This window comes from Capsicum annuum, chromosome 10, assembly GCF_002878395.1.
Source record: "Capsicum annuum cultivar UCD-10X-F1 chromosome 10, UCD10Xv1.1, whole genome shotgun sequence".
NCBI lineage: Eukaryota > Viridiplantae > Streptophyta > Magnoliopsida > Solanales > Solanaceae > Capsicum > Capsicum annuum.
In genome coordinates this window covers 140948165-140960333 of record NC_061120.1, presented here as the reverse complement: position 1 = coordinate 140960333, position 12169 = coordinate 140948165, and the positions used below count along the sequence as shown (strand labels likewise).

General features: G+C 35.7%; 1 protein-coding gene across 2 annotated transcripts in view; it reads left to right on the top strand.

Annotated features, from left to right (window-relative positions):
• The window catches only part of LOC107845856 (histone acetyltransferase TAP1), a 7934-nt gene extending 1780 nt beyond the window's left edge, over nucleotides 1-6154 (top strand). The window contains exons 3-8 of one of the 2 annotated variants that reach the window (XM_016690352.2): nucleotides 829-889; nucleotides 4216-4399; nucleotides 4819-4918; nucleotides 5055-5155; nucleotides 5562-5655; nucleotides 5792-6154. In XM_016690352.2, the coding sequence (XP_016545838.1) occupies nucleotides 829-889; nucleotides 4216-4399; nucleotides 4819-4918; nucleotides 5055-5155; nucleotides 5562-5655; nucleotides 5792-5871 (620 nt within the window). In that variant the 3' untranslated portion in view covers nucleotides 5872-6154. Of the gene's footprint in view, nucleotides 1-828; nucleotides 890-4215; nucleotides 4400-4818; nucleotides 4919-5054; nucleotides 5156-5561; nucleotides 5686-5791 lie in introns of both variants that reach the window. The other variant, XM_016690353.2, reaches the window with a different exon arrangement.
• The last annotated feature ends 6015 nt before the right edge of the window (nucleotides 6155-12169 follow it).

Here is a 12169-nt window from a genome sequence, read left to right as displayed (position 1 = left end):
AAGTAATATAAAGCAAAGGAAAGCAGGGGAAAGCACACAGATTCGTAATACAACATGGAACACGGAACACGGAATCATGACAAGAATAAAACCCCCACCAAGTAATTCCCTACACTAGCAACCCGAACTGGCCCTAATCCTCTGCCGTAATTCGCGTCCTCCAGACCTTCCTATCTAGGGTCATGTCCTCGGTGAGCTGTAACTGTTCCATGTCCCGCCTAACCACCTCACCTAAAAATATTTTTACACATTACGAGAAGTACCCACAGCCTACCTTAAATACTAGAGCAGGCACTGTAACATTTTGATGTAAAAACTTGTTTCTTGTCCAGTGTCTGAATTCTGATCGAAAAGCTCTTGTCATTGTAACTACAAAGTGCACTGTTAAAGCTGATTCTTCTGGAAGTTTCTGACACCTGGCTGACATTTGGATGTAAAAGCTGTTTCTTTTTCGGTGTCGAAATCCTGGATGTGAAGCTTTAATCAGTATTTGAAAATTGAGATGTGTAGTGAGTTTTAATAGTGGTTGTAACTGCATGATCATTGTATGACTTGATTGTTCTGGAAGTTGGTATATTGTCGAAAGACCTGCACCTTTGGAAATAAAGCCTGCTTCTTTTCCACTTTCCTATCCTTTTTTTCGAGGTTTCTTACCTTGTTTAGTTGACATAGTAGGAAAGCTCATGGTATTCCACTTGCATAAAAATGAAATAGAAGGTAACACCAATAACAAGAAGACAGGAAATTCATAATGTTCATTTTAGTAATTGGCTTTCAATAATTTTTCTCCTAATAGGAAGTTGTTTTTACTTCTCATCATATTTGCAGTTAAGAGGCAACCAAAAGTTTCTAACTTGAAGGCTGGTTTCTGGGAATCCATCAGATCCGGGTACTTGAAATTGTTTAGCAAGCTTTCCATTTGACAAAAAGTGCACTAAAGCTTATAGTTTGGATGTTTTCTGCCAACGTATTAACTCCTTAAAGTTTAATTCTCGCTTTATCAACAACCTCACTAGAAATCATTATAGGAAATCCTGGCCAATGATATGGTTTTATCATGTTATGGTTATGCCAATTTTCTGTGATATGTCTAAAGAAATGGTATGGCACTGGGACAAGATTTTGAAATTTATGCTGTTATTGCTGTGATAGTGGAAACTTGCCAAGATCTTGTGCTAAGAGCCTAAGACATGATAAAGGATATGTACTTTTTCACCAAAAAGTAAAAGGAAAAATAAACTACTAAAAGGATGTATGTTTTTTGTAGTTTATCTACCTTGTAGATGATGTCGGTGTATATATCTGCTACTGGTTTTTGTTTATATCCCTTGAAACTCACTCATTTTGCTAGGGACAAAAATGACTTAACTTCCAAGTGTCCTCATCGCTTATTAGAACAAAAATTCTCCACATGTAAGGTCATTATAAGTATGTTCAGTTGTAGTGATATCAATGATTGTATACTTAGTAAACTTTCACCCAAATGTAGACCCCATGGTTGACCTCCCAATTAGCATCCTTGATGATTGTTTGCATCACAATTCTCAAGTACTATAAACATGAAGTTTGACTTTAATATTAGACTTCTTAGGTTGTTATTGTAAAGTTAGACATAAGTTTAAATGTTGTTGTTAGTAAATACTTGCTAGTTAAGACGTGTTATCAGTGTTGTGGACGGTGAAAGGCGACAAGGTCCCGCCTCGCCACGCGGCGAGGCGATCACCTTTTGAATGTGTGGTGACAATTAATACAAAAAAATTAAAATAATATATAAATGATCAAAATTTCAATAGCACTAATATATTAGGAAATATTTCAAGTCAAGAATTAAAAATAAATAGTAGTAGATAGATACTAAAAGTCTAGAACTTGAACGATTCAACTATCCAATATTCATAAAACAAGCAATACTAAAATTTTAAAGTTTATTCGTCTTCAAGATTTGCATAATCTTCAATTCCAACATGCATTTCATTATATTGCCTCTCATCTTCTTCCTCTTCGGATTCTTCATCAACTAGGGCCCGAGTCTGACTTGAACTTGTCGTTTTTCCCTCGTCATACTATGTTATATAAGTTATTAAAAAAAAAAATTTTCATAATACATTTATGCAGTGCTTACAGCTTACTGTTAGTCTGTTACAGTGAGTCAGTGACAATGTGTTGTAACACTGTATCACTGTTACAAAATAGAAGAAGAAGAGAAAAAGTGGAAGAAAAAAAAAACAGCATGCCAATGTTTAGCCGCCGGGTTAAGAAGAAGAAGAAGAAAGGAAAAAAAATAGAAATCAAGACTTACCGGAGTAGGGGGAGTCGCCGGAGTTGAAGTCAAACTTGTGAGTTGTGAGTAGTAGCAGTCGCAGTCGCCAATGAGTAAGTTGGTATAGCCAAAATATGAAAATAAGCCCTAAAATTAACTTTTAACCCTAAAGCCCTAATTTTTTTAAAAAGAAGTAAAAAGGCGACGCCCTCGTCGCCTCACCTCGTCGCCTTTTTCGAAAAGGCATCGCCTTTTGAATTTCACCTCGCCACGACGACAAGAGGCGACTATGCCTCGCCTCGCCATTCGCCATTGGCGACGTGGTGAGTGCCTTTTACAACACTGCGTGTGATTAACAACTTAGTAAGAATACAAACTTCATCGATGAAAGGGTGTGTTTCATATTTCACAAGCTCTTCATGAAATCTCATAAAAACAGTGTTGATATTTTCTTCGCTTCAAATTTTTCCTTATACTACTTCGGTTTGGTTTTACCACCAAAATCCAATGCTTATGATTACAATTCAAAATATATGCGACTTTCATGACTCCATTTTTAATTTGAATCTTAAAAGATGTTTCTCGCCAAATAATTGCTTTTGTGAAGGGCTTTGTACTTCACCTCACTTTTTCTGTTTCTTTCTTTTCCTTTCTAATATTTCATTCAGTGGGTTTTGTGTGACTATAGTGATTAACAATATTTCTCTAGGTACTTGTAAAATAGATTATAGTTTCATGGGTAGTCATCTTGCTGCATGTTCATGCAAATTGGTGGGATCTCTTGCATAAACAAAGGGAACACTTACAAATTCTATTATCTTATGAGGCATTGAGTTTTCCTAAGACCACATTTTCATTTCCTTAAGACGTATCTTCTATCCTAAATTCTTTCTTTGGTTGACTTCACTTTAGTTAAGAGAAAAAGAGTTGTTTTGTTATATTTGATTTTGCTAAAATTTGAAGATGTGAAAAAGGTAGAAAAATGTCAAATCATGTATAAAATCATATGAGGTACTATTATGTGTGAGAAAACATCCCATCTGGTAAAATCTCACGAGCTTCTCTCAGGCACATTTCCAGGGTTAGTTTTTTCTAGCCTTACTTTCACCAACCACTTTCCTGGGGGTTATTCTGACAGGGCAGGCGGAATCCATTTCAGTTTTCAAATTTTATCAGAGCAAAAGTTACTTTGAATATGGAAGAAGATAGGAGTTATTATAAGGAGCAGTTTCTCTGATGTTTCAGCAGGTTTTATTTTAATTGTTTATAGGTTGATAGGCTCTCTTATACATGATGTAAATGCAATGTAGTGGGATAGGTTCACTTTCATAAGTACTTATGTGTTATAGACTCGTTCATGGGTAAGGTTTATGCAAGGCGGGACCCTCAAGCTGAGAAGGAAAGAAACGGCAAAGAGGATCTATAGATTTATGCAACCTTCAGATTTTGTGGGCATTAAAAACAGACAGTAGTTTAGTCTTACTAGAATTCTTATTTTAAATAGATATTCTATGTTAGCAGTTTCTTGGTTTCCTTAAATATCTTGTAATAGGATTCTATATAAGGAGGGGAAGTAATAGACGAAAGGCAGGAATTTACATCAAAAATAACAAGAGATCTGGGTCTCTCTCTAACGAGTCCTAAGGTTGTAGGCTCCCTTTTAACAAGCCTATTGTTTATTAAAAATTGGTCGCTCACGAAATAAGAATAAGGAGAAGGATCTGTTAAGCACAAACTTCTCAGTGAATCGCCCGGTGACAAGATCCATATCGCGTGGTCATAACATTATGTCAAACTGGTTAATAGATACTGTTTATATAGCTTTCTGTAGGATGTTTCATGTGGAGTTATATTCATTTTCTCAAAAACATTTAATAGATTGTCTTGGAGTTATAGTAGAATATATTGCTTAGACTTATAAATCTTAAATAGCCTTATGATGCTCAATGGTGCAGGTTTGGCAAAAATAACACCATACAGGTTATAGAAACACCATCCAGTGAAGAAGAGGAAGAAGAACCTCTGCCTGAGGAATTTGTTCTAGTCGAAAAGACTCAACCTGATGGAACGATTGAACAGATTATATTCTCTTCTGGCGGAGATGTTGATGTGTATGATCTCCAAGCTTTATGTGATAAGGTGATTATATATGCCAAAATCCATTTGCACTGGATGAAAATTTGGTGCTTTCTTTTCAGAGGTTTAGACAACGTAATTTTCATGTGTAAAACAAGGGTGATTTGGTGCGTATAGATGTGAAGTTTCAATTTGCCTCAACTCCAATGGTGGACATTGTGTGTGTTGTGGAGGGTGGAAGCTCTGGTTAAAACTTGAGTAGCTAAGTTAAGGATAAGAAAATGCAAATCAAAGTTCGAAAAGAAGTTTCACTGCAGATGTTTAATTTGGTTGAAGCAACTTTTGTACTAGGACCCAGCATTTCTTTAATTCTGTTGTGTGTTTTCGATTTTCTACTGATGCATCTGCTAATAATCTCTTTGTAGACGTCGTAAAACTAAACTTGCATTGTTATAGTAATTAGTATGTGATGGGTTTTACAGGTTGGTTGGCCTCGAAGGCCACTGTCTAAGCTAGCCGCAGCTCTGAAAAATAGTTATATAGTTGCTACGTTGCATTCCAGGAAATTCTCATCAGGAGAAGGTATGTAGATGGAACAACTTTATAATAGAAATTCATTTGTTAGTCATTTTTTATTATGCCTAATTATCTGAATTTCTCTGCAAATGAGTTTTAAAGTGATAAAAACCTTAGTCTACTTGGACAAGTTACTTGGCAGAGGGTAATGCAGAAAAGAAGCTGATAGGCATGGCTCGTGCAACATCAGATCATGCTTTCAATGCAACAATTTGGGATGTTCTTGTTGATCCTTCCCATCAGGTATTTGCTCTGTGCACCTTGAGGGTTGTATTAAACATGTGTTTTGATCAACTTGAGGTGTTTAAATTGGAAAACTGAGAGTTTTGTTTTGTGGTGGTGGGGGATTTAGGTATCAAACCTATATTTAATAAATTTTAGTTAAATACTGAAGAAATAGTCAATTTCGATTCCCATGATTGCAGTACCGACCTAACATGGACTTCTCTAGGAAATGCTTATATATGTTGAAGAGGAAACAACTTTCATTCTATATGATAACCATTGTCCTCTTGAGACCGTATATTGAATTCATCTTATTTCAAATTTATGTGGAACAATTAGTAATGGTTTTCTTGATATTCATCTTATTATTTGATGATATTGTGAACTAATATAATTAATTTGATGGTTTTGTTGACATTCAAAGGGACAAGGACTTGGAAAAGTTCTTATCGAAAAACTGATACGGACCCTTCTTCAAAGGGACATTGGAAATATTTCACTGTTTGCAGACAGTAAAGGTACCAAAATGAGACCAAGGTCTTAGACATGTAAAGATTTCTTTGGTATTGAAACACATTTTTCCTAGTATTTTTTGAAAAGCTTTTTACTTAAATAGACTTCTGATGTTTAGCTTCTTTTTTTCCCCTGTTGCAGTTGTGGAATTCTATAGGAATCTAGGTTTCGAACCTGATCCAGAGGGAATTAAGGGAATGTTTTGGTACCCAATGTATTAGGCATGTATTACTTGTTGGACAAACAGTTTTGGCCTCTTGCTCTATACAAAATCCTCAAGAGTGGTGCAAGAATGTGGCTGTTGGATTGTGGGATTAATATGCAGCATTTTTTGGAAGCGTTTGAGCTTTTTGGCCATCTTGTAATGCACGTTATAATGACCACAACTTTTGCTAGTATAGCTTGAGCCTTGAGTGTCATGTTGTATTCTTGTTGGAGGATTTCAGATGGTTGGTTCATTAGATGTTGTTTCCCATTTAGATATATCCTCATTATTTCTTAATACATCTTGTTCTCATTATAATTTTCTTGTCTAAACGGAGTTTCATATTCATACCCACTAATATTATCCATCCTTTTTAAATAATCAAATTTTATACGTGCGGTTAAACTAGTTACTAAAACCACACAAACATTTTAAGATTTGTGTTTTCAAGTCATCGAATTATCCCAACTTGAAGATCAAACTCCTAAACCAGTTTATAACACACTGACACTAAAAAAGAATTAAGATTACAACTCGATGAATTGAAACTCAAAACTAAACTCAAGAACTGTTAAGTTTATTCTTATGGAACGGGTTCTTCGATTCATACTGGTAGCACTTGAATAGTTAGGCAGGACTCTCTCAAATAGTATTCTTGCTTATTCTCAGTATAAGTGCACTGTGCACAAATCTGGTTTTAAAGTCCTTGAATATTTATAACTCTAATTGATCTTCACAATCAAGTAACTTTTAACCTCACAAGAATTAACTCCACAAGCAGTTGATGCTTCTTGGGCTCTCTTCTTGAGTATTATAGTCAAACATTAACTGTGGTTAGTGCTTTGTGCAGACTTTGAGTTCTCAAGTAGACTTCTAACTCTACAAGAACGTTTCTTTTTTGGATTCCCTTGGTTTATCCATATGTATACTCCTTTTCATATGTATATTCTTTTATCTAATTCATGCATTGTGCTGATTTTAAGATCATTTCTACTTGAGTCACCTCCATTTCAAAGAATCTTAATGCAAATTGGATTCTGCATAATGGAACAGGTAATAGCAACAGATGAATATAAGTGTTTCATTATTTTATCAATCACCAAAACATACAAGAATCTTAATGCATTTAATTTTTTGCATAGCTTTCCTTCGTATATGAAGCTCTCATACTTGGAAAGTTGGTGTTTTGTACAAATTTATTTATTTATTTGGGGTATAAACGTGCAAGTTGTTTTCGTTCATGGCATTGGATCAAAATTGCAGAAAATGCTGCACTGATACATGAGCAAAAACTAGACCACTGCATTAAAATAATAGCAAAAACTGGACTAGAAATTGCACTTAGACAGTAGCAAAAACTGGAATCAAAGTAATTTAAGAGTTTAAATAATATAGGAAAATTTAAGTTAGGGGATATTAGAGGAAAGTAGAACCCTCGTATAGTTTTAAGGGTGTAAATAAACAGCCAAATAAAGTTTAAAGAGTGTAATATGATCCTCACGTAGTTCAGGTATTTAAGTTAAAAACTGGCTCTGTATTATCAAATACATGCACAATTTCATCAGAAAAGGTTTAGCTTTACATGGGCTTGCTTATCTTTCTACTTGAGGTGGTTTGGCGTGCATGTTCCACACTGAGAAATCAAATTTAACGACATATTTACCTTGGTTTTAGATTGAAAACCTTTTAACTATTTCTGCGCAAGTGTCCAGTCAACAAGCAATGATCAGTTTTTAACTATTCATATTATATTAATAGTGGTCTATGAACATATATTACTGTAGTACAAGATGTGGTCTTTTGATTTATGCTATTTGTTGACGATATTGTGACAACTGAAAAAACTCTAATCAAAAGTTGGAGTTAAGAAGCGAGTAAGGTTTTATTGTATAATAAATTGTGCAGATTTCTCTTCCTAATTTGTGCTCTATTAAATGTATATAATATTCTAGCTGATTTCTAGTGATTTAGATATCTAGTTACCTTAGTTAGCCTTTCCTTTACTTGTATATATATCTATGTAACCTTTGGATAATACACAAGTCTAATACACTGCTCCTTCTTTATCTCTCGAACCTTTATAGTATCAGAGCCTTCCTAAACTCCAACGAGTCTTCTCATCTCTTTCAAGGGTTCTATGGCATCCATGGTAAATCGAAGTGATTCTACTATCCCCGTTAATAACACCAGCCATCTGGTGCAATTTAATCCCAGTTCCCAGCTTTCCCTCAAACTTACTGGTCCAATGAACTTTGTCATTTGGAAAGCGCAGGTCAAATCTCTTATGTTCAGTCATGATCTCTATTGCTATCTCGATGGAACCTTGCCAGCACCATAAAAAATGGTAACCCTCAACAACCAAGAGGTGCTCAATCCCAAGTACAAACTCTGGTTTCGCCAAAACCAGTTGATACGCAATACCTTAATAGCATCTGTTGATCCTACAATCACCTCTGCAATCGCCAAAACTTCCACCTCAACGCAAGCGTGAGACACACTGCCTAACCTGTATGCTAATAAATCATGTACAAGGGTTTTTAGTCTTCGAAACTCTCTGGCTACCATCACAAAGAACTCTCGCAGTATAACAGAGTACTTGCACTAGATCAGGAATGTTGCTGATGAACTTGCAACGAATGGAACTCCTACTCCATATGACGAACTTGCGGTCAAAATTCTCATCGGTCTAGGACCTGAGTATGATTCAATTTCAGCGGTTATTCAAGCACGAGATACGCCTATCTCGTTTGAGGAACTATACAACAAGCTTCTCAACATAGAGCTTCTCCCCAAACATAATGAGCCTAATTAATCAGGCCTCAATTACAGTTATAGTGGCATAAAAACCATCACCAAATAACTTTACACCCCGCAATAATAAGAGAGGACAACCATGGCATCCACAACATCCCAATCAGCAAAATGCACCGACCTCATCACCAAATTGGCATCCAACGAATGAACTAGCCACATCACCAAATTGGCGTCCAACGGCCCCTCGACAAAATCGTCCAGTTTGTCAATTATGTGGTCGCACTAGGCATACTGCCTATGTGTGTCTTTCATGCTCCTACAATCACTTGGAATCCAGAGCAAACTTTGCTTTCATGCCTTGGGTTGTTGATTCAGGAGCATCGCATCATGTGACTGTTGATTCTCAAAATCTTCAACGTTCGGATTACTACACTGGTACTGATGATATTACTATGGGCAATGGTAGCAAAATTACTATAACTTGTTATTTTATCTAGTGTTTTAGGTACAAGAATCTGTATAAAATGAAACACCAACTTTAATATAAAATGCAACACCAACTTCAATACTAGTTCAAGTCTAAGACAAGAACACTTTTGAAGTTCCTTAACACCTTCAACACTAGATTATGAATAATCTATCTAAGAAGTGTGTTAATTTTTTTTTTTTCAGAAAAAAGATAAAATAGAATTTTAAGGCCAAGTCCTCCGACTTCACGGAGTGTCCTTAAGGAATAATTCCCCTCACTGTACCCGAGGTTATTTAATCTTTCTCCCAAGATAAAATGACCTTCAATCCGAACAATAGCGGTACCTCAAATTGTTGGATTCAGCGAACTCACTCAACGATTTGATTGATCACAAGGAATATTCTGAAGACAAGAAGAGTTTTTATTTCACAAAAAATTTTCATTCATATCTAAACTTGTGGATGAAAGCAGGTTTATATAGCCATTAGATGTCTCTTCTGAAAGATGGAAATGGTTCACTTAAAAGATATATCCTTTGAAAGAGTCATGTCTGTTCATTCGAAACATTGTGTCTTTTTTTGAACAGACACAACAATTCATTCAAAACATTGTGTCTTTTTCTGAACAGACACAACTATTTAACAAGTCACACCTTTTTCAAAACAATATGTCTTTTGCTCAAAGGTTGTGTCCCTACATTTTTTATTCACACCAATTAAACCCAACAATCCTCCACATGAATGGGGACTGGCTATTCTTTGTAAAACTTTACGGACAGGTATGTGATCATCAAGCAAAGACTGATTACATCTGGATAAGTGGGTTTTCCTTTGAACTTTCCGTAGTGAACATGCATCGGATGCACTCGGTCAATCGGTAGATTTGATATCTTTGAACCGTCGAGCTTTAATGTAGACCTAGACAACATATGTCACACAACCAGCCTTTTACCATTTATGATTCTCACAGTTTTTTTCTTTTCAGCCATAAACACGTCCCGATTTCATGAGAGCTTAGAGAATAGACCTTTACTAATATTCTACTTGAAGCGACTTCCATTTCGCCCTCACATAGGTGATTTCTATACATTCAATCCTATAAATTAAACTATTTGGTCAAATCTACCAAATTTAGATAATCATTAAAAGACTTTTCACCTTAAGTCTTATCCTTGTTTACTAAACATTGCCTACATCATGAGAATGGGTTGGGTAATTGATAATGTTGAACCTGTCAGACACAACTTTGTTTGATCTCCTTAAACCTAACTCTTGGGATCTCCAGTCTACTAGGTAGAGTTACCGCCATGCTGACTTATCCTAGGCTTTAAACCTATTCCCTTGGATGTCCTTTCTACTCCTTATCTAGATATGCCTTTTGTAAGTGGATCCGACACATTATCCTTTGACTTTACATAGTCAACAGTGATAATTCCACTAGAGAGAAGTTTTCTAATGGTTTTATATCTCCGTCGTATGTGACGAGATTTACCGTTGTACATCATGCTCCCTGCCCTACCTATTGCCGCTTGGCTATCACAGTGTATACATACTGGTGCCATTGGTTTGGGCCAATAAGAAATATCTTCCAAGAAATTCCAGAGCCATTCTACTTCTTTACCGGCTTTATCCAATGCGATAAATTCAGATTCCATTGTAGAGCGAGCAATACAAGTCTGTTTGGATGATTTCCAAGAGACTGCTCCTCCATCGATAGTAAATATAAATCCACTTGTGAATTTTACTTCGTTTGATCCAGTGATCCAATTTGCATCACTATATCCTTCAAGTACCGCAGGATATTTATTATAATGCAAGGCATAGTCTTGAGTGTATTTAAGACACCCCAAAACTCTTTTCATTACCATCCAATGAGTTTTATTGGGGTTACTTGTGTACCAACTCAATTTACTAATAGCGCAGGCTATATCTGATCACGTATAGTTCATTATATACATTAAATATCCCAATACTCTTGCGCACTCCAATTGTGAGTCACTTTCACCTTCATTCTTTCGAAGTGCAAAGCTCACATCTAAAGGAGTCTTGGCAATACCAAATTCCATATACTTAAATTTGTCAAGTATCTTTTCGATATAATGAGACTGTGACAATGCCAACCCTTGTGGAGTTCTATGGATTCTTATACCTAAGATCACATCCGCAACTCCAAGGTCTTTCATATCGAACTTGCTTTTGAGCATTCGTTTCATTGCATTTATGTTTGAAATGTCTCTACTGATGATCAACATATCATCCACATATAAAAAATAATGACTTGGTGATTCGGAGTGTCTTTAATGTAAACACATTTATCACATTCATTTATATTGAACCCATTTGCCAACATGGTTTGGTCAAACTTCGCATGCCATTGTTTAGGTACTTGCTTTAGTCCATACAATGACTTAATAAGTTTACACACCTTATTCTCCTTTTCTAGAATCACAAAACCCTCATGTTGTTCAATGTAAATTTCTTCCTCCAATTCTCCATTTGGGAATGCGGTTTTCACATCCATTTGATGGATTTCAAGATCATATACCGCCGCCAAGGCAATTAACAATCGAATCGATGTTATCCTTGTTACTGGCGAGTATGTATCAAGGTAATAAAGACCTTCTTTTTGTTTGAAGCCTTTTACTACAAGTCTTGCCTTGTATTTTTCAATAGTACCATCCGCTTTTATTTTCCTTTTGAAGATCCATTTAGAACCTAAAGGTTTATTTCCTGGAGGAAGATCAACCAATTCCCACGTATGGTTGCTCAAGATTGAATCAATCTCACTATTGACTTCCTCTTTCCAAAAGGATGAGTCTGACGACGACATCGCTTCTTTAAACATTTGAGGCTCATTTTCTAAGAGAAATATTACAAAATCTGATCCAAACGTAGTAAAAGTTCTTTGACGTATACTACGTCTTGGATTCTCTTCATTATGTACATTCTCACTTGGTTCATCTCGAGGTTGCTTAGACCCTCCACTAGACTGTTCATGTCTATTTTTATATGGGTAAATGTTTTCAAAGAATTCAATATTATCTGATTCAATTACCGTATTTTCATTTATATCCGAATGTTCAGATTTATGA